General features: G+C 40.4%; 1 protein-coding gene across 5 annotated transcripts in view; it reads left to right on the forward strand.

Moving 5' to 3' along the window:
• The window catches only part of ZNF521 (zinc finger protein 521), a 274,395-nt gene that overhangs the window by 225,978 nt on the left and 25,084 nt on the right, over positions 1–23,333 (forward strand). For all 5 annotated transcript variants that reach the window (XM_034995731.1, XM_034995732.1, XM_034995727.1 and 2 more), the window contains 2 exons: positions 19,093–19,224; positions 21,910–22,025. In XM_034995731.1, the coding sequence (XP_034851622.1) occupies positions 19,093–19,224; positions 21,910–22,025 (248 nt within the window). The remainder of the gene's footprint in view (positions 1–19,092; positions 19,225–21,909; positions 22,026–23,333) is intronic.

A 23,333-nucleotide genomic window follows, 5' to 3' on the forward strand; every position in this document is an offset into this window, starting at 1 on the left:
CTCCATAACTGCAAATCAGGCCCTTTCCCCTATGCCGATTTCATTAGAATGGCCAGCATGGTGCAAAGAGGAAAAAAAAAAAAAAAAGGTTAGACACAGTAATTTTACAGGCAGGCGGGTACAAAAAAAATCTGCATAATTAAGCAGTCAAGGCTGCTAATAGGGGAGTTTATATGCTCTGGGACCAGGCAAGGGCAGCACATATGGATATAGCGCTGGATATTAAATCTACGGCATGCAGACTTACTTCAGGGCCCTCAGAGAAAAGGCTAATTATAGAGAGAGGAATTGTGTTTACTGGTCTGTCTTGGGCAAAGATGGGGAAAGAAGTACAACCAAGTTTTGCAGTTAGACATGAACAGGCTGTTAATAGAGATATCAAAATATGTGCTTGCGGTTGTTTCCTACCTAATCAACACAGAATTATAGATTCTGTGGCCACTGCCCCCACCCCATATTACCTGCTATAGACAAAACACTTGGAGTTAAGTTTCGTACGCTAAGTATATGCATAATGTCAAGCTGCAGAGGATAGGAGTGTGTTTATTATTAAACTGCCACAATTTAATCTCTGCTGTGCTCTTTATCATCAATAAATTCTATTTAGCAGTTGAGCTTAGCCCTGTTTAAAAACATCAGCGCTTCTGGGCATGAGCTCAAAGTTAGCACTTAACCAGGAACGGGGAGCCTGAGTGGAAGTTGGAGCGGGCAGGGGTAAACCTTTAGAGAAAGGGTGTGTTTCTGGAAGGGGCTCTGCTGGGGTGGGCGTTAACATTTTATAATGTAGATCAAAGGTAAAGAGAAAACCCAAGGCCTCTTTGTCACAGCCCCCTAACGACTGCCTCATGTATGAGCTGAGATGGTTTCTTCAAATTACTAAAGAGATTCATTTCCTATTTGTATGTATGTACGCACACATATAGACATGCACGCACTTACTTATTTAATTCCATACAAAGAACCGTTTCCGAAGAGGACAGGAGAGTGGGCCGTTTGCCCTGGGCTGGATGTGTCAACGCAGGCCTTGCTGTTTCGGGGTACCAGAGTCTCCTGCAGATTTTGTTTGCAGAGAAGCAGTCTGGACCCTTTGTCCTTCAGGAAGGCTTCCCATAGCAGCAGCCCTTGCCTAACACAGATTTGTGGCTAGGGAGCTCTGGCCATCCGTGGGCCTTTTGTGCATTCCATTGCTTCCCCCCAACTAGGAGGGCCAGAGAAGAATCCCACTGCCTCGTCTCAAGATGCACTAAAACCTCGGGCTTAGGAAAGTAAACAGCATCTGATCAGCCAGATATTGGGTCAGGCTCGCCTGACATCTGTGCTCCTCGCAGAGGTGGGGAATTCATTGCTAATGAGAAGACCAAGCCTGTGCCTGGGAAAGCGGGAGTCAGAAAGGCTCATGGATGGGGAGGTTAGCCCCTAAGTCAAGGGAAAGCATCACGTTGGCACCCAGGGTGCTGTGCACCTGCTTCTTGTCCACTCATTGTTCACCAGCTGACCAGGGGTGTCCCTTTTCCTGAGCACAGTTGGTCAGATCTTACGCCACTTGGGTAGGAGGGCGAAAGTCTTGAGGGGCTAGTGTAGGGCCCATGCCCAATGCAGATATTTCACCCTCAAGTTTTGAAATCTGTTTTCTCTAGAAGCTGTTAACTCAGTTTTTAAAATCAGACTAGTCCTCAGAATTTTTTTAAACTCAGTGACTTCTGGTATATTCTCATTTCTAGACGTTACAGTGAGATAGCATCCTAAAGAAAGAAAACTGGGACTGCCCACAGATTCGTAGGGACAGGGTGTGCAGTGCAGTAGCATTGAAAGTACTTGTTATGATCATTCTTTTCATCCCATTCTTTCTGCTGGAAACGTAAAAATGTAAAAGAAAAAAAACGTGTAGGGAGGACGCAGCAGAGGTCCATACCTGGAAAACGGTAGCAGCCTTAGAATGTAGAGGGCAGCGCCTGACCGTCATTTTTCTGCTTGTCAAGAGAAAATGAAGTTGACCAGAACACTAGCAGGCAATAAGTAGACCCCGCTAGAAAAGGGGAAAACATTATTATGTTTTAGATAGAAATAAGTATAGAGGAGAGGGCTCAACACACAACTGTTTTTATTTTGTAACTTTGGGGCTGATCAAAAGTAGGAAAGTTAGGCAAGAGGCATGTCACTGGCTGAGGACTGGTGGGAATTTGAAAAGATCTCTTTTGCTATGTGCTGAATTGTTTGGGGATACAAAGAAGAGCCAGCCATCTACTACCCAGGCCAGAGGTGGACTCAAAAATTCCTCACAGCACAATGGTTTCCCATAGCTGGCTCCTTCCTCCCTCCCTCCGTCTCTCCCTTCCTTTCTTGTCTCCTTCCTTCCATTCATCATTCTAACAACAAGAAGAAAAGAGTTGTCTTGAGAAGAAACCTAGTAAGTGATAAGGAGGATAATCAAGAAGGAATTATTTGGTAGGGGAAAGAAGGTATGTCTTTATGCTATGGGGGAGAATGTGGTAAATGTCCTAAGAATCTTATAAAGTAGGGTAGGAATTTATAGGAGAAATGAATTCTGAGGGAAAGAGGAAAAGACTTGGCTAGGGATTAAGGCCTGAGGAACAGCAAATGGTGTGACAGTTTTTTCCACATAAGCTGTGCTGTTCTTCCTCATTTGGGAACTAATTTTCTGTCATCCCAACAAATATGCTGATAGATTTAATAAATCATTACTCTCCCCCCGCACCCCCACCACATATAACATGCACAGTTGGGTTGAGGAGAAGAAGACGAGAAGGATGAAGGAGAGTGGGGCGCCTGGGTGGCTCAGATGGTTGAGCGTCTGCCTTCGGCTCAGGTCATGATCCCGGGGTCCTGGGATCGAGTCCCGCATCGGGCTCTCTGCTCTTTGGGAGCCTGCTTCTCCCTCTGCCTCTCTCTCTCTCTCTCTGTCTCTCATGAATAAATGAATAAAATCTTTAAAAAAAAAAAAAAAGAGAAGGATGAAGGAGAAAAACAATAGCCAGTATTGTTACGGCAATGCCTCAAGAGGAAGAGGTTTTCAAAAGTGGAGAATTTAAGAGCATTAACATCTTCTGGGTATTGTTTTAAAGTTTATCATTACCATATGCTGAGATTTTAACATGTCTGGGTTACATTAAAAAACTTAACAAAAGTTCTCTGCTGGATCTGCCCAAAGAATCCCACATGTCTAGGAACCTGACCAAGGCTACCCATGCTCTTGACAGCCCTTGCTAATGTCCGGGAGCAGGGAAGGCTGGGAAGACAAGCCTCATGGTTCCGAAGGCCGTGCCTACCTTCCCAGTCCCACCAACAGCCCTCTGCTGAGCCTTCTCAGTGTCTCTGCCCCTGTCCACCTCTCAAGCCCTACAAGACGCAGAACTGCTCTGGCCAGAGAGGAGAAAGCAACCTCCACGGAGTTCTGACGTCCCCTCGCTCTTCTGTCTAAACACACTGAAACCGGCACTCCTCTCTGCCCCACACCCTCTTGCTTCTTCTTCATCTTCCCTCTCCCTTTTTCCTCTGTGGAGGAGGGGAGGAGAAATACAGGGGAACAAAAGCAATCAACAAAGTCTAAAGAGTTAAAACACTTGATATAAAATATTTCAACAAATGGAGCAACCATTTTGATGCCGAGTAACAGAAATAATAACTGATACTTGCAGAGTAATTACTATAGGCCAGGCGTTGGGCTAGATACTCCATAAAGAGGATCCCAGTTGTATCCTCCCCCCCACAGCCTCATGGGGTAGGGACTTGGTGGCCCCTTTGGACCCACGGGCAAAGGCAAGATGAAACAACGTAGGTGAGATTAAACAGCTTGTCAGGGGCAGGGCTGGGCAGCTCACTCCCTAGCGAGGGATTCCAAAGCTTGAGTTTCTAAAATCCCTCTACCATGGGACATGGGAAGAGAGGCTTTGCAGACAATGTCTGCGGTGACTTTTATAAAGACGACCTCTTCTACCCGCGACAGCGAAGTCAATGGAAGCCCCTGGTAGAGGTCTGCATTGGCTGGTATGCCAGGCCTACCAAGTCCGGATTACAAACCAGACTCAGTAGGAGCGAGCCGCCTACTATCAGAGCTCAAAACCTATTTTACAAGAAGGTGTCTGTTTTCTAGAAATGAAACAGGATTTAGTGGCTGACCATCCCGTCTCTGAGTATTCGTCGGAAATTAATATTTATAATCACATGCAAAGAGGCTTGATTGCGTTTGTGACCTGCTTTCTTACATATTTGGGGTGGGTAGAGATGAAAGCGGAGAACTCACAGCCCATATGCATTTACTGCCAGAGTGGAACTTCAGAATCGTACCAGGGGACCTTTTGGTAATGTTTGTAATGTGCTGCTATTGTGATTTAGGAGAGAAAAATGCTACTGCTGGGCTTTATTTTCAACAGATTTTTTTTTTAAACATCAATTAATGCAATCAAATGTAGTACAGGGAAATCTAACTTTTTATTTACATTTCTGGGGGCCAGGGAGGGTTGGTTTGTTTTTGTTAGCTCCAATCATTTGAGCTGCACAGTATACGGTTTTCTTGGTATTTTCCAAATCAACTCAGTAAGTTATATTTAACAGTCTATGTGAAAACCTCCACATGAGGAAGAGAAAACAGCTCTTGTAACTGGTACTATTTGTTGAGAAACAAATGACTCTGCCTTGCTTCACACAGTTTGAAAATAATGACTTTTTTTTTTTTTTTTGGTTTTTCAACAACAGATTTACTTAATAAAATGAATCATATCGGGTTTCTAACCCATACCAGCAAAATTGAAATATGTTATTTCTTCAAGAATTCATCAGGTTTTTGAATGCCAAGTTTTGAACTCAATCTTGATGAATTTGAAAATAACCTAAAAGGGAAAGAGCATCATATGTTTGGCCTCAAACCTGAAAAGGGCACTAAGATAAGCCAGTAAGATAATCAGAAAGGTCTCTGCTGAAGGTACATTTTTCTCATTTTTCTCCCTATTGTGATTCATTGTCTTAACTAAACACATATTATCAGTACAAGCTACTGGACGTTCTCCTGCCTTCCTAAGCATAGGGACCTAGTAAACTAATTATCATAGATGATTTAACTAAAAACTTGGTTACACGTTGAAATTTAATTATTTTTCTTCCCCATAATCAGGACCCTAGACTCAGATTGGAGCCCACTCCTCGCAGTAACTACCCACGTGACTTCGAGCAAACTAGTTAGGCTCTTCTTAGGATTTGGGTTACCTGGACCAATCCATTTATAAGCAGATTAACTGGGAATCAGTATGTATACCCCCACAGCACACATTCTGAAAATGACAAAATGCTATGTAAATATATGGAGGTGACTTATAATCATCCTCAGGTAGAAGTAATGAGAGGAAAATGTACCATCATAATAGACTTAGCATTGATAAGAGCCTCTTTCTTAAGGGACTCTCAGAAGGGGGTGGGGACAGAGTTGGCATTGTGTAGACACTCCATTGTGTAGACACTTCTTGTGCTTGGAAGTCATGTTGGCCTGAACATAAAGTATGATCTTTTGTAGTAGATGAGGTAATATGTAGACCTAATCGGGTGAGTTAAGGCCACAGTGACTACTTTGATTTGGAATTTCCCTGCTGTTATCACTTTAACACAAAATTTCTAACGTTCATTTCAAAAGACAGATGCCCAGATTCGAGGTCCCCTGGGTATCACTCAATTGTATTGTTCTTGTTTCTCAGGTTGTGCCCTTTTGAGGGGGTGTCCACCTATATTGTGGGTGCCAATGGGTAGAATAAGGAGGCTCAGAATGACCTAGTCAGGTCAAGATGCCCATTGATCATGTGCTTGCACATAAGGGTATTGTGACAGTCTTAGGTGTGTCTAATTCTCTGAAATTTTATTTTATTTTTATTTCTTTGAAGTAGCTGGACCAATATTTAATTAAGGAAACTTCTCTTCCCATTCCAAGGAATACAATTTATTCTGTTACTGGGCATTCTTCTCACATAAGTATCTTTGCATGGTCAGTTATTGTGACTGGTTGAAAATATGCTAAAAATATTTACTGCCCTTTATTCCTTTTTGCACATTCATACAATGCTAATCTGTATTTTCTCACTCTTGTTTTAATTTCTGAACTGTCTTTCCTCCAATATTCAGAAAAGGAGAAGTTTCGCTGCTGGTTCATGTCAGACTGTTTGCCTCCTGTCTCATCCAACAGTGACCATCCTACAGTATTATACAAAGTATTTACTTTTCTTGAGATTGTCAGATGTAAAAAATCTCATGCTAATCTCTGTCTTTAAGAAACCAAACATTGCTTCTGCTTTTCCAAAGTAAAGGAGGAGTAGAAGGCCAAGACATCACCATAGGTCACCTTTTATCCTGAACTTTTATATTTTTCTTTACTAAGAATGAAATTGGTAAGTGAGCTAAATATGACTTATTTTCAGAAAGGACATATATGTTAGAGTATCAGATTTCTACTTAAATTGTTCAAGACAGCATTGGAATTCTATGCTGATTGCATCACATCACTCAGGGGCCAAGCAGACCTTTTAAATATATAAAATGTTTAAAGCCATTGATAGATATTTTAGTAATTTTTTCAATAGATTTCCTTTTGGGTCAGAAAATTATCAGCCTTTCTTTATATTGACACAGTATACAATATTTAAATTTTTAGAACAGATCTTGAATCAGCTGGTTCAGGTTTTAGAAAAATTGTCATAAAGATAGGGGATTAAAAATTTATTGTGCCCAAAGCATCTTTATGATTTGGCATTATAGTCTTAGAAATATTTAATAGCTTTGCAGAAGGTAATATAAGGAATTGCTATCTAAGAAAGAGCAATCCTGAATTATCATGTCTCATTCTTCATTTAACAGATAACGCTTATTAACTAATGCATGGTTTTTGTTAAGCCCATTTCATAGTCTTTAGCTTTGGTTTTTGACCTAACAAAACACCTAGGAATCTGTACTTCTTCACTATACTTCCTAGCTAAATAGAAATAAGACAGAAATCTTTGTTACAACATAAATCTTTTGGCCTTCCTTCCTCCCTCCCTCCTTCCCTCCCTACCAACCTCCCTCCCTCCCTTCCTTCCTTCCTTCCTTCCTTCCTTCCTTCCTTCCTTCCTTCCTTCCTTCCTTCTTTCCTTCCGCTCTCTGCCTCTCCCTCTCTTTCTTCTCTTTTCCCATCTCAACAAATAATCTCTCACTTACGTTGCTCTTGACTGACAGGAAACAGAAGGAAATAGAGATGAGTATGATTTATTGGTATGCCAGTAACATCTTGGCTTCAGCATATAGTGCCTAGATGTGCTGGTGTATCCAGAATGATGCCCAAGAGAGAAAAGTAGGTTAGGAACATATTGAGCTAACCTATTTTCCATACATAACTATGGCATTACCTTTTTAGTAAGCCACACTCTTAGGAATATGCGTGCAGTTCCAGTTTCTTCCCAAATACTCAGTTTAGTACCATTTCAGGGAATGATACGGGAACTTAAAGAAGTATAATTAGCTATATAGGCAAAACAGAATGAAGAAATCAGTCTGCTTCTGAATAATTATAATTCCATAAAGGAAAGCTCAAGCCCAGTCTCTACAGGGTTTCAGGAGACAGTTTTACCAAATCAGTAGGTTATTGGCCATTGAGAGAAAACATCAACATTCAGCCATGGTTGCCTTCTGCGTCATGGGTTGTATAATCACTAGGGTTTCTTTCACGTTGACAGCTCAGACCAAAGCGCTTTACCAAGAATGGTGTTCCTAGCTGTTCTGCAGAATCTAGAGATAAAGGGAGTTTAACTTTCTATAACCAACAGGGGCTGTACATTAGTCAAGGCTTCGCTTCTCTTCGCTTCTGAAGGGAGAGGAGCACTCTCAACAAGGGCAAGAGAGACTTTAACAATAGTCAGTTGAGGAGTAGGGGATAAAGATAAAGTGGACTGGAATAAGTTCAGGCTTTGTCTTGTCCAGGAGCAAAGGGGTGCCCAGGAGGCATGGAAATAGAAAGAACTCATTGCACATTACTAAGAGATCTAGAAAGACAGTAACTTACTTAGCTTAACTAACAACTTAAATCATTGTACTTAAGAGGGAGGAAACTTCTTTTAAGTGAGGGTTTGGAGGGACGGTGTGGTATTGGCTTTGAGAACACTGAATTCTGGCACTGACCATGACCAAATGCTTTGCCATCATGAGTGTGTCAGTTACTATATCTAGTCTCAATTTTCTCATCTTTTAAACAAGTCTGTTGCTAATTAGATTGTCTCCATGGCCACTTCTAACCTTTATCTAACATCCCAGCATTTAGCCAATTATATAACATTTACCCTTTCATTTTTTCCCCTACGCATTCCTAGTTTATTGCTTCTTCATTTTACATAAAAAAGCACAATGTTCTGCGATCTTTGAAAATATCTGGGCCAACCAATACAGTTTAGGGAGGTACTTATTAGAATATTTCTTAGTAAAGGGATAACGCCAAATCATGGTCAGCCAACTCTCTCAGGCCCTCACAATCATGTTTCCCATATCACTTTTCAGATTTCTCTGAGCCTTGGGAGCGTTATTTGCTTTTGGAGGGCCGTTAATCACCTTATAGTAGTTTTATGCCATCCTCTATTTTTCTTTAAGCATAAAGGCGCTATCTATAAGAGTGCGGAAGAAGCGAGTGTCTGTAGGTTCACACACTGTATGTTTATTTTTCTTTTAAGTGTGTTGTTGCAGCGCTCTCCTTTGCTAATATATTTTGACACCTTATAGTTGTAACCTGCTGTTCTCTTTAATTGCTTATTGTTATTAATTATATAGTGGTAACGTAGTTGGCTGCTTGAGCCACTTGGCTGTAAAGAAATTCATTTATCATTATTGCCGTTGGAGCTACAGAAAAGTGCCAGCATTCTATCCAGAGATGAATGTTTTTGCGTTCACATCCAGTAAAATTTTGAACATGGGTCAAATCCTTAAGTGTTTTCTTTCTGCTGCTACTCTTCCCTTCTGCTAGTCTGTGCGCGGAATACCTTCATTTTCTCTTATCTTTTATTTTCAGTCCTTGATTTGCTGCCCTTTCAGTGAAGTTTATATGTTATGCTCAGCGCTCCATTTAGTGCCCTGTCCAAACAGTCCCCTTCATTTCCTCCTCATCTAGCTAACTGTAAATTTTCCTTCCTAGGATTTCTTTTATAATGCGAGCAATGTTCTTGCCTTCACAACTTTGTTACAAGCACATTTTATTTTAAATCATTAATGCTGATTGGACATTTTCTTAAGCCTCACCTTTCAGTGAAAGTGATCGTTATGCCTTTAAGGGTGACTCTAGACCCCTTCTATGCACATGATAAATAAACAGATGTATTTAGAGTCCCAAATGGAGAAACTGCCAGTGCAATGAATGAATGGATGGATGAATGAATGGTGCACACATGCAACCGTGGGGATGCATGTTTGCGCACACCCAGCTACGTTCTGATATCTGTAGTTTGTCTAAATCTGGGCTTAATTTAGAATTCATGGCCCCACAGCTGCATGTGCCACGGAAGAGCCAGGCCAGAGAGCTCCTCTGCCTTCTGGCAGCATGACATTAAATTCACACTAGTTAAGCCAACTTAAATTGAGCCTCCTTGAACCTTCCTAAATAAAACTAGTGGCCTTAATTACAATCAGGCAATTTAAAGGTTATGGAGCTCTAACTAGTACTGCAGTATATCACTTTAATAATGCACAGGAAAATTTCTCTAAGGGGTGGCATCGTTTGATTAGAAGAATTCAAGTTTCACAACACATTTCCAATAAACTGTTTTTAGAAATCTTATTGCACTTATTGCGCCATTACCTTTTTTTATTCTTCAAGGCCGAGTTTCTAAGGTCACACCAATAGAACAATAAAAATGTGAGTCATTTGCAAATAATGTGCAGTATTGTGATTTTTGCACTGCTGCTTAGGATTTTCTGCATACTGCCTGCCACCAAGTAGAAGGAGCAGGATAAGGTCCCTTGGAGATCTGAGATCCTTGCCCCTTTTATACCTTTGCACCCCACCCATTGGACCTTTAACTTGTGCTTCTGTGGTGAACCCTGATTCGAAACGCCACAGCTTAGATGACTTGGCAAAAAGTTATCAATAACAGAAGTTGCCTAGAAAGATAATTAGCTTTGGAAATGCCTGACTAGTTTCTTGTCTTGAACCTGTGGGCACTAAAAAAAACCCATGATTGTTGAGATCCATAATATTTACAGAAGCTGGTGAACCTCATTCCATTTCTTTTGTTTGTTTTGTTTTGGTTTGGTTTTTATTTTGTTTTAAAATCATCAGCAATCGCAAGCCATGCTTTCTAGCAGAGATAAACAGCTTTTAAGCGTTTGGAGACTTTCTCCTTCAGATAACTAGTGGCTTTATGCCAAGAAGAAGAAGGTAAACAGAAGAAAAGGCTCTGACCCTTGCCATAAACCCGGCAACAGCAACACGAACACATACCTGATGAGAACTGTGTCCAGCATGTGGCTCCCGTGGCTGACCCACCGCTGTGCTGAATTAATATTGACTGTTGCACTGTCTCAGTCCTCCAAGATGTTTTCTTGATAGATTTAACTTTAAAGCAGGTTTCGTTTAGTTTATGCTGCATGAGCTATCCTCTTTCGATTTTACCAATTTGTGGTTTGCTTTCGTACAGTACTCGAAGGTAAATGTACCTCTATTCCCACCAGTGCCAGAAGTCCCAGATGTGAGGGCATTCACAGTAGGTACTTAACACCAAACAAGAGAAATTTTAAGCTAAGAGTGTAATCAACGCATACATCTGATTTAACCAATTAGTTAAAAGAATGGAGCTTTGTAATAGAAGAATACAGAACTATTAATAAAAATCATTTAAAAAAGTAACTATGGGGTCATGGATGTGTGATCCAGAGCCTTCTCTGTGACTTGGGGCAAATAAAAGGTAATTACCCTTCTTACACAGTGTTCTTCTTTTGTATTTCAGATATAAAATGCGTGATAACACTTTTCCTCTTGAAACAAGAGCTAAGTTTGGGCTCATCAGTTTCTTGCCAGAGATAAACTGGCAGATAAGACAGTTATACTTGCTAATGTTTTATTTACCAGAGGATTTTTATCGTATTTCAGGAAATAATGAAGGCAAGGGTAAATAGGGTAAATTTGGTTAGTCCAAATGTGTCATCACATGGCGCTTAATGTACAAGGGAATGGAGCAAACGTTTAAAAAACTGATAGGGATGTCTCGGTGGCTCAGTTGGTTAAGTGTCTGCCTTCTGCTCAGGTCATGATCCCCAGGGTCCTGGGATTGAGCCCCGCATCGGGCTCCTTGCTCAGCGGGGAGCCTGCTTCTCCCTCTGCCTGCCGCTCCCCCTGCTTGTGCGCTCTCTCTTTCTGACAAATAAATAAAATCTTTAAAAAAAAGAAGAAGAAAACAATTGATAAATAATAAATATTGTTTTGGAGCTAGTCTCAGCATTTTGCTCTGATTGAAATTAGATGTCGGACTGGCTAAGTGTGTATTTCCCATAAATTCAATAAATATTTATTGCATCCCAACTATGAGCCCTGTCCTGTTTTAGGTACTTGGCATTCATCAGTGCAGCAAACAGACAAAAGTCCTTGCCCTCCTGAAACTTGCCTTGTGGCACAAATTGATGAATAACCCCAAACTCAGTGCTTGGCACTCCCTCGTATTGAGATGTCCTGGGCTACCATCCACCATTCTTTAATAGGCAAGGCAAGAGCTGAAATGCATTACTGAATCGGAAACATGCTATTTCCAATCATATTGTATGTCTAATTTTATGCAAAAGGTAAGTAAATTTTTATACTGTCTTGTGTGCTCAGAAACTTGCTGTCAAGGCAGTGAACATTGCAGCACTAAAGATTAGGTGGTGAAAACTTTGTAAAAGAATAAAGGTTACTTTCATGTATTCAAGTGAGCAGAAAGAAGGGGAAAAATTGACCTCAAGTAAACTGGATCCCTTTTGGTGCAATACAGCAGCATATACTGAAGTTAAAGCTTTATGCCACAAACTAATTTTTTTAAAAGCCTCTCTGTTTTCTACAGAAACAGATCGAAGGGATGTATTTCAGACTTAAGTTGGTCGCAGTCCTCGCTCCTAACCCTCTCCCCACCCTTGCCTTTTTCAGGGCTAACAGTATTTTTACTTCTTTCAGTATTTATGCTTCTTTCTAGTTTTCTTAGTTAAGAACACTTTTTCTTGGGCAGAGGAGTGAATGGAGCTCAAAGGGATTTTATCAGTGCATTACCAAAACCTGATTTTTTTCTTAAATGAAAACACCTAAAGCCCCACTTTTTAACTTCAAAGCTATTTGCTGGCACTGTATGTTTTCTCTGAGGCTTCAACTGCGGGCTCATGTTTCGATTAGGAAAGGAGAGAAGAAAAGGCTGACGACCTGGAGGTGCCAACACACTGGTCAGGTTTGAAAGATGTCTTTTGTCCACATGCTCATCCTTAATTTCAGACGTGTGCCGAAATATCGCTGCTGAGTCCCCACAGGTGGAGGGAAGCCACTTTTTAGTGGGTTGTTTTATTATGTATTGTTTGAACAGTATTCCAGTGTTTTTTCCTACATGAGAATGTTCAAATAACTAATACCCATGACCGATAATAGTAGCCAAGGAATTGGACAATACTGCATCTCAGAGCATCTAAAATCCCACTGCCTGCCTCTCCCATCCCGGCCCACCTGGACCTCCTGCTAGTTTCCAAGCTGCTGATGTTTATGGGGCTCCAGGCAGCCCCTGGGCTCTTTAAAATCTGCTGGGTACAATGCAGCCTACCCCAGTTGAATCATTTCCTGCTCCAGCCCTGCTGATAATGAGAAGTTCAAGACAGGAAATAACAGTGTCGGTATCAGTGGCTTTGCTTATAAAGTCCAAAAGCATTGTAGCCTTTAAGACCATGGGCCAAAACCAGGGAGTGACTGAGTTAAATGCAGCCTTGCACCTTGTAGGGCTCCTTGAAATAAAATTCTGGCTGAGACACACGGGATGTATATCAGTTTGCTTTTCTCGAGCTACCTGACCAAGGGTGGCAAGCGTGGCTAGTCAAAGTCGAGGCACCTGGTGCTCATTTCCTCCTGGTATCCCCAGTGCCCTTTCTCTCTTACAGTGCGTCTTACACTTGTATCTCGTATTCCTCTCTTGTGTGGCATAGCAATCCTGACGGTGGCCCACATTCCCATACCTGCCAGTGAGAAAATCCGGGAAGGAGCTAGTGTCAGTCTTCGTTTGCACATTGCATTGTGCAGTGGAACAGAGCAGAGCTTTTTAACTAGGGTAAGGAAGGGTTCACGTAATATTCAGGGCTCTCAAATTCGGCCTGACTTTGGGGGCTTGATGACTAATCTGCTGGCAGACCTTGAGGCCTAAGTAATAGTCTCCATTGCCAAATTAGCACCTCTGCGTGTTTGTGTTGCGGGCGTGAAGTAGGCACCGCATGGAACGCAACAAATCATAGTGGCCTGAGCGCTATGGACCTAGAGAGACGCAATGGCTGTGTGCATGGCAAATTACAGCACGGTCTGCCTATTTTTCTCCTCCTGGTTTCTAGGGTGAGCCAGTGTAGCCGAGGGGTGAGTTTTGTCATGTGTGGCTTTTCTTTGTTACTCCTCAGAACCCTAGCTTATAAATGTGTGCTTGGAAATTAACTCCGGGAAGAGGAGAAGCAGGGTAAAGGGTTGGGGGTTGGGAATTGGTTTAGGGCATAATTTTCTTGGATTTAAAAATATATGTAAGGATATAGTGGTATATGCGTTCGAACGGGAAAAATTACAACTGCAGGGTATTTGATTCCTCTGTTTGGATTCCAAGGGCAGAGTGTACTCCCACTCAGATCAGAGCTTTTAAGTATGGCCCCTGCCACATGATGATGCACCGAGAGGGGTTTGTATCTTTGGACTTTAGCCTATAGATTTATGCAGTGGAAGAGGCTGGAGGACCCTTCTGGCCAGTCTCGAGGGGAAATAAGAGAAGGAGTTCTACTTATAAACCGTTACAAATTGGTCCTCTGTAATGGCTGCAGTGTTGATAAGACGATATAAGGGGGCCCCCAGTGATTCCTGGGATAACAGCTGCATGTAAGTCAACCACTGAACATTTGCTTGTAGCTGCTCTAGATTTTTGTTTTTATTGAAGGAAAAGGAGTATAAACATGGGACACACAGTCTGGAGGCTGCTTAAAGTGTTTCTCTTGTTTAAAGCTTATATTGAAATGTCAGTGTCTTCTGTTATGCTTACAATTGCCATGTTGGAGCTTACAACTTGTGTTGTGCTTGAGCATCCAAATGGCAACTATTATTTTTTTCTGTTACAAAGCTGGCTGATTAATAGTTGTGTTGGTCCACGTTTTATAAATTGGAGAGATAGAAATGATCATTCCCCTTTGAACTGGCCTCCCATAAACAGATTTTGTTCTTATAGCACAAAGTTTTGGACATGGTCATCACATTCCCTACGAAAGCATTGAGGTTGTATTGCAATTATGTATTCAGACTCTTTTCCTTTTCAACATTTAACAGCGGAGTAAATATTTACATTAGTATCAGTGTCTTCTATGTAGACTCGATTCCTGTTTACATTTATGTTCACACTTAAATGCAGATTAACAAGTGGAAGTAATTATTTGAGCTGAAATTTCTGTGCATGGGAAATTATTTCTCAATTATATCCACGCCATCTTTGGTCATGCTTTCAAGTGGTTGACCAGGATGGGAAGTCGGTGGCCTCCAACATGTTCTCAGTGGTGACAGCTTCACTCTTGCCCTTCCTGACCTTGGACCAACAGTGCTGGCCGCACACATGCTCCCCTCCACCAGCACACAACAAACAGGGGTTTTCTCTTTGTTCTGGAAAGATGCAGGTTTATAATGAAAGCTCCATATTCTTCTCATTCATTTGACTAAATTTACACTCTGTTTCTTTCTCCCTTTCCCTGTGCTAATCTCTGCTCTCACATGTACTTGGCTAGAATACTCTTCAGCCTAGTAGTGTCCAGAACTGGAGTTTTTCTGTCCTCCATATTATTGCCCATTTCCTGTGTAACCTTTTGGCCATCAGAATTTCAGTGTGGTAGTTAATAGGGTCTAGAGAGGGTAGTGCTTTTTAGTCTTTAACTTTCAAAGTCACCTACAAAGGCAAATTATACTCATTGTGGAAAATCTGAAGACTATAGATAAGCAAAAAGGGAAGAAAAATCTAGAAATTTCACCCATAGATCTCCTCTGTAACTCAATAAAAAAAATAGGGCTGCACTAGCCTATTACATCCTTAATGGAATATTGTAATGGTTATTAAATCAATTGACTCAGAATCTCTTTTTAATAAATGAGTCAGACTGTATTATCCAATTACTGTCAGCTGCTACCTTTCCGGAGAGCAGAAATGGTTACTTTGATTGAATTTTTAGGATTTTGGCACCTTAAGGAAGAAGGGAGATAAAAAGACAAGGTGCAGGTTGTGGCTCCGTTGGCAAAATCCTGAGCCTGAGGCTCAAGTTTGCCTGGAATCAGAGATGTTGATACTGGCACCTCGTGAACGTCAACTTTAAATTAAAGCCACAGTGCAACTTTCCAGTTCCTTACCCCCTCCTACCAGATCGCAAGAAGAGAGAAGCTCAGGGCGCCTGGGTGGCTCAGTCGTTAAGCGTCTGCCTTCGGCTCAGGTCATGATCCCGGGGTCCTGGGATCGAGCCCCACATCGGGCTCCCTGCTCGGCGGGAAGCCTGCTTCTCCCTCTCCCATTCCCCCTGCTTGTGTTACTGCTCTCGCTATCTCTCTCTCTGTCAAATAAATGAATAAAATCTTAAAAAAAAAAAAAAATAAGAGAGAAGCTCAGTTTTGAAAGGAAACAGGGCTTACCTAAGGTAGATCCCCAAGTACTGAGGATTTTTTTAGGATTTCTTTGAAAATTAAGACCCTGTTCTTCGCCACACAATGTAAATAGAGAATGTACGGGAGCTGAGTTAAACAGAGACTCTGAGTAAGGATAAACTTTTGAAATTCTTATTATAAATACATTTTCTTAGTTTGCCATTACTCTCTCTGCCCTCTTCTTCGGTTAAAAAATACAAAATGAGTTCTGTTAACCAGTGGTAAAAGTGTTCTGGGTCCTTCTGTCACTCTCACTCATTATCCATTCGACCCTGTGTAAATAAGCAAGTGTGAGCACGGGGAAAATGAGTAGGGAAGTTAATAAAGGTGGGAGAAATGTGTAGATGTGTGCCCTGTCTAGCTTAGAGCACACTGGCTTTCGCTTATCTACCATTTGCTGTGTAGTAATTCAGATGTATTTTCTATCTTACTCAAATAGCTAGGAAAAGTTACTTGTTGGAAAAGACCTCTAACATAGAAATGAACATAGAAATGAAAGGCAGGTAGAACTCCCAACATGTTTGTTTGGGTTTATTTTTCAATATTAAAATGTGCTGTTACACTATAAAAAGTTCTGAAAATGCTGGAAGCTATTGTTAACATTGCTATCACTTAGTGCCTTCACCAAGTATGGGATTCATGAAAACTAAGTCTGCACTAATAATGCATAAATGCTTTATGACTTTGTGTCACCTTCTTGTGAATTCACTTGACTAAATTTAGGTTATGTAATGTTTTGGGATAGAACTTCTCTGTTCTCAGGATAGGAAATAAATAAAAATTGATGACATTTTCTTTGTATTCGTACACATATATATTTCTCCTATTAATTTTCCAAACAAAATACTCAGAGTCAAGAAACATAACATCATATTAAAGATCATTCTAACTTGCATAATTCACTTTGTTTTCGCAGAACAGTCAGTCATTATCCTCTAGAAAGCCAACCAGGCTTATATATGTTTCTTCATAAATATTGTAAGGTTAAGAATTCTGGAACAAATGTGTATATCTGCTCACACCCATTGGCCGCATCTTGGTTCTTGTGCCAAACACACGATTTAAAGATGAAAGTTGAACTCCTGGTTACCTTCTTATCACCAAAGTAAGGTATGCAGCATTGAGGAAATAGAAAACATTTAAATTTGGCAAGTTTTTCTGTTGATCAACTTACTGACCTAAGTCCCTACAATAAATTGTGTTCCTGATATTTCTTAATATCTAAAATTTGGAAAAATGTTAGTGACTTTAGGATTAAAAAAAGAGAGAGAGAAAGGAACAGATGAAAACCCCTTGATCTTATATAATCCCTAAAGCTTTTTGTATAACCCCTTGTCATGTCAGTATGCACAATTAAACTCCTTCTTACATAATTATAATCAAGGAATTTACTGTGCCACCCAAATACAGAGTAGGTTTTTATCTCTTGTGAAATGTAGACAGTACTGGGTGGCTTAATTAGTGCTTTGCTTCTCTTTTTACAAATTCCAATCCTCTGCTTCTAAAGACTCATACTTGTGTGAGAAGAAAGATTAGGAATACAAATAGAGTGATTTTACTCCTAGTTAGCTAATAATAATTCACTTTGTAATTGAGCCTTTGTGTTGCCAGTAATATCAGCTGGTGAAGGACTTACACGTGCACTTCATGTTGCATGGAAGGAGATACATTTGGAGGATAGACTTGTTGCCCCCATGGTGTGAATATGCCTTTCATTCCCTAGACCGAGAATATCTGACACTCATGTTCCTTAATAACATTTTTAATCACTGCAAATAGGAGAAGATAAAAGTATAACTTGATAACAAGCTTGGTTAAATTGCAGCCTCTCAGCCCTTCCTCTGAGAAGTCGTCTGGGAGTTGGTGTAAGGCAGAGCCTATTTGCTAAGATCGTGGACCCTGAGGCCAGGATGCCTGGAGTTCAGTTCTGGCTCCACCAAGTATTGCCCGTTTGACTCGGAAAAAAATCACTTAAACTCTCTGGGCCTCATTTTTCTCATCTATAAAATGGGACTGATTGTAGTTGTTAAATTAATTTCTATGTGTGGGCACTTAGAACAACAGTGTCTAAAACAGTTTAGAAAACACTAAAGAAATGTGAGGTTGTTCATTCTAGTGTTACTGGTTTTCATTTCTTATAATTGCAAGTTGAAATAAGTTGGAATAATCTTTAAATTTTAAATTGCAGGAAGGTTTTAATAAGGACAAAAGCAACATAAAAATAATGGCATCCAACAACAGAAACTCTTCACATTATGTAGCAATTATTATTACATCAAAATATTTTTCTATCATCTTGTCCCTAAGATATAAAGAAAAATCCAGGACTAGTCAAAAGTGAGGTTGGAGGGCGCCTGGGTGGCTCAGTTGGTTAAGCGACTGCCTTCGGCTCAGGTTATGATCCTGGAGTCCCTGGATCGAGTCCCGCATCAAGCTCCCTGCTTGGCAGGGAGCCTGCTTCTCCCTCTGACCCTCCCCCCTCTCATGTGCTCTCTCTCTCTCATTCTCTCTGTCTCAAATAAATAAATAAATAAATAAAATCTTTAAAAAAAAAAAAAGTGAGGTTGGAGCTCGTAGAAGCTCCTTTGAAGAAAGGCAGTCTGGATTACCAGGTAAAATTAAAACTGTCTTACAAAGTAGAGGGGACACTGAACTGAGAAGATATGGGGAACTGGGAGTCCCAAGCAGAAAAAATAAAGCACTTATAGGATATGCTATAAGCATGAATAATATTTCAAAATTGCCTGAACATCTTGGGAATAGAAAAAGAAAGTTGTGGGAATACCACTAAAAACGTTATAGTTAGAAATAGAAACTTGTAGAACCTTCTAAGTAAACCAGAGGAGAGGCCTGAGGAAGAAGCTGTCCATTTTCCTATGGGTCCATTATTTTAGGACTTCAGAAACACACAGCCATAAAAACATGATAGTGAAAAGGAGACGCCTTAATAGTGACATCTAATTATACTGGAAAAGCTGAACAAAATGCATTACCCTAAGACAAACTCTGCCTTCTGATTATTTTTGGAGGTTAAATTCCAGAAATGTTTTAAATTGATATAAATTCATAGGTAATGTGAAATAGTAACCAAAACCCTTATACGCTACTATGTATTTCTATTCGGTGACGGAAATCGTTTAATGTGTGCCGTTATAGTGAATTCACTCGTCTATTAAAGATATGGGGGGGTTTCAACTTTTCTGCTCGTGTATTCCCCTTAACAGATGAAGGACTGAACCACGAATGCAAACTCTGCAGCCAGACCTTCGACTCCCCTGCCAAACTCCAGTGCCATCTGATCGAGCACAGCTTCGAAGGGATGGGAGGTACCTTCAAGTGCCCCGTCTGCTTCACAGGTAGGAAACTCTAGAGAGCTCCATGGCCAGATCACATCTTTCCTACCAAAGCGTATCCCCACTGCTGCGGCCTTTTACGGATATGACTTTGGTTCAATTTGGGGAGAAGATGTTTGATTTCTGCTGATTAACATTGATTGCTGCCTACTTAAAGGCTCAAATGGGCAGGAAGGTTAACTGTTAGGATGAACAAATGGCATTTCGAGCTCTCGCAGAACTTTGCACTTTTCCATCTGGAAAACGACATCCAGGTTCTGTTCACTTTTCTCCTTTTGGTGTTGAAAGGTCACCAAGTCAGAGTGCCTGCACCAAGCGGCTTCTGAATCGCAAGCCGTCTGACTAGAATGCAGTCATGTTGCCCAGCCCATGTCTGTTATTGAAACACGGAGAATTTTCTAACAGTCCCCATAAGAAATAAAAAAGATATTATTAAAACCCTCCCAAAATCTTTGAACTAGAAAACAGATTAGATAAACAGATTAGATGAGGCGTTTATTTCCTATGAAATTGGATTTTAAAAGTAGACGTTGATATAAATGTACATTTTTGAGAAGAAACTTTTATTGGATGTTGTAGTACTAGAGTTTTCAGCAACAGCAGCAAAAAAATATATAAATCAGAAACTATAATTTGAACCCCACAGGGGTTGAAATATGATCACACACGTTTCTGGTACTCCCCCAACAGTGAGGAAGTTATTTTGGAAAATCCTTTGTGATCATTTTGCATGTGTCTTGAACTTGATGGTCAAGCCCCTCAAGGCTATGTTTCCTTCTTATTTGTCTAAAAAAACAAAAAACAAAAAACAAAACAAAACAAAACAAAAATATATCCTTCTCTGAAAACTGGCTTCTTTGTCTGCACAGCAAGATTCCAGACATTGATTATTAACCTTCTCTGTGTTCAGCCTATAGATTTCTATCCTGTAACAAAATAGGAGAGGGGCCATGTTCATTGCCCAGTTACCACAAGTAGAACTTGAGTGTCGTGATGGCTCTGTCTTCAACATTTGCCTGTGAGGCTCATTCTTGTTCAGTAATTTCATCAGCCACCCCTCATGGAACTGTTCTTTTTTTTTTATTCTTTCAATTTGTATTTAAAAATATGTATTGGGTTTAGGGTGGGGGGAAGGCTTGCTTTTTAAAATTCTTTTGTTTATTTTTTTAAGTTTTTACTTTAATTCCAGGTAGTTAATATACAGTGATTTATTAGTTTCAGGTGTACAATATAGTGATTCAACACTTCCGTACATCACCCAGTGCTCATCACAACAAGTGCCCTCCTTAATCCCCATCCCCTATTATACCCATCCCCCCACCACCCTCCCCTCTGGTAACCAGCAGTTCTCCGTAGTTAAGATAAAAATATATATTGTTATATTTTTACCATAACATAGTATTCATCTTAAGATACCATGAGTCAGGAGTCTGAGTTCTTTATAAAAGCTCATAATAAGTCTTCATCAGGAAGACTGGGTCATAGATCTCCTCATGATTAAGACCCCTAATAAAATAGTTATTTGATGTTGTAGCCAGAAGCCTCATAAAATGTGCTAAGTTATATGGAGATCAGTTGCAAATCTGTATAAAAACCCCATTTCTTTTTGTTGATGTAGGTAAGAGACAAAAATGCATTAAACATGAGCAGTCTACATTTTCTGTGCGGACAGACCTGAATTGTTTTAGTGTATCTTGAAGTAATTTTAGAAATAACAATTAAAAAAAAAAAAAAAAACTTCCAGTATAAAGTGTGTTAGGTGGGAGAGAAGAAATCTGAGTAGTTTTTTAAGGTAATGAGAAATGTGATTAAAATGTATGACTCACAAGAACAATATTCTAATATTTTAGGTTGGCGGGCAATTAGAATAATTTTAATGATTAGAGTGGAGTCAAAGTCAAATGCCAACATCTTTAATAAATCCTTTCCCTGCCTATACAGATTAATATTGTAGATGCAAACTTTTTTAGGTCACAGTGCACCAGGCATCCATCAGAAGTCAGTTCTGCCAACCCAAACACTGCCTCTGGCATATACAATTTAATTATTAATAGTATGTCTCCTAGGTAAACTGTTACACAGTCTTAGGGCCTTGTTTTGTAGTCATTAAAATTGAACATGTTTATATTATTGAAACCCTTGCATTCAGTGTGTAGGCTGAGTTGATCTTAAAGTATCCAAAGAGAATTTACCTGCAGTTCTGTTTCACATTTATAGACAGTGCCCCAGAGTAGCTGTGGGATATAATTTTTAGCATTAACACATTCAAATAGAGAACTGTTTGCTAGCTGGAACTTTAGGCAAATACAATAAACAGGGTTTTGGCATCTATGATTTCTTAACCTGTGGGTTGCTGAGAAATAAGAGTCATTTCTGTTCAGACAGTGCTGTGCATTTGACAATTTTCAGCTTTATTTTTAAAAGATTTATAGGGAGCGGGGCCTCAATAAACCTTGACTTCGGAGCTGTTTGGGTTGAATTAGGCACTTGGTAGAGTGCACTTTCACAAAAGCCAGCGACCCAACCACGAGCAAGTGTGACTCAGCCCTCCCCAGTGCCTGGCAGTGGTCACACCCAGAAGGTGTGCCACTGAGGTTGCTCAGTCTGGGGCTCTTCACGGGGAGTCATCGACCGAGGGCATTGCAGGAAGAAAATAACCCAAAGTTCACCATCCTTTTATCATTTCAGTGTTTGTTCAAGCAAACAAGTTGCAGCAGCATATTTTCTCTGCCCATGGACAAGAAGACAAGATCTATGACTGCACACAATGTCCGCAGAAGTTTTTCTTCCAAACAGAGCTGCAGGTAATGTCCCCATGAGGAGAACCGGGACTGAACTCAGTTGCTCTTCTTCTAGGCAACAAGGGCACTTTAAATCTGGATTCACAGTATCACTCACCCTGGGCCACCAGGATGCTCTGTGTGTATTGGGGCAAAGGGAAAATTAGAGGCTGGATTAACAGACACCAAAGTAATTTTGCCTCTGGCTGCTGTCAGTCATAAAAAGAACTGGAACAGACCTGTAATTGGACCTTCTGACCCAGTGTGATAGGCTTAGGGGTCAGCTTTATTGGACTGTGGGATCATTCACCTCGCTGTCATGGCCCATTCTCCCCAATCCTGTTTTATTCATGTTCTGTTCCCACTGGACTCCAAGCTGGATGGATGTCCAAGTTATTGTTGTCCTGAGGGGCTCAAAATTGGAAGGGAGAAGGGAAGAGAAGAAAGAAGCTCTACCCTTGTCTAGTATGTTTCTTCCACTTAATGGACTAGAACAATTATTACTCACTAACAGCCTCCTAGTTAAAATGTTGGCACCCAAAGACATTAGGTTTAGCCTTGAGTGTCCACTTGCTAGATATGTGACTTTGCATGGGTCCCTAATGTCTCTGAACCTCAGATACGAAGAAATGACAGACAAGTGTAACGCTTATGGGGTTGCTGTTAGGTAAAAATGAAGTGACTAGATCTGAATCTAAGGTACAAACCAGAAAATACAATACAAATTTTGGTTGGTTTTATTACTCTTGGCAATAGACCAGTAGTTAAAATATGGGTAAGAGACCTGGATGCTACCCTAGAAATGTTACTTATTGTGAATGGAAAATAACTCTTGTTTTGTTTTTTCTGTTACTTCATCTGAAAAATGGGCATAATACTTATCCTCATTTTTCTAATGAAATTATATGAGTAACATGTTTTTGCTAAATTTTGTTGGAGCCCTTAGAGGAGAATGGATTCGAACACAAACTTATTTTATTATTATGAGCATTATCATTAACAATAAAGTCATTTAGCCCAAAAAGGGGGAAAGGAGTAGTTATTTTTTGCATCGAATCGCTTCAACCAGATCTGGATGAAGCAGGAACTCAGAGCCCCACCCACTCCTTAGTTTCTCATCTTACACTGTGGACCCTGGGACAGCTTTGTACCTCCGTGGGCTCTGGGGAAGCCAGATTTATGTGAATTATGTGTCAAAATGAGGAATTTACAGTTTATTATCTGTTATCATCCTATAAGTAAACAAATAGCAAATTAAGGAGGTGAAATAAAAGATATTTGAAAGAATGGGTGAGCCCATTTCATTGTCACAATTGTGTCAGTGGACTGAAA

Source organism: Mirounga leonina, unplaced genomic scaffold (assembly GCF_011800145.1).
Source record: "Mirounga leonina isolate KUSES-001 unplaced genomic scaffold, KU_Mleo_1.0 Mir_93, whole genome shotgun sequence".
In the NCBI taxonomy this organism is placed as follows: domain Eukaryota; kingdom Metazoa; phylum Chordata; class Mammalia; order Carnivora; family Phocidae; genus Mirounga; species Mirounga leonina.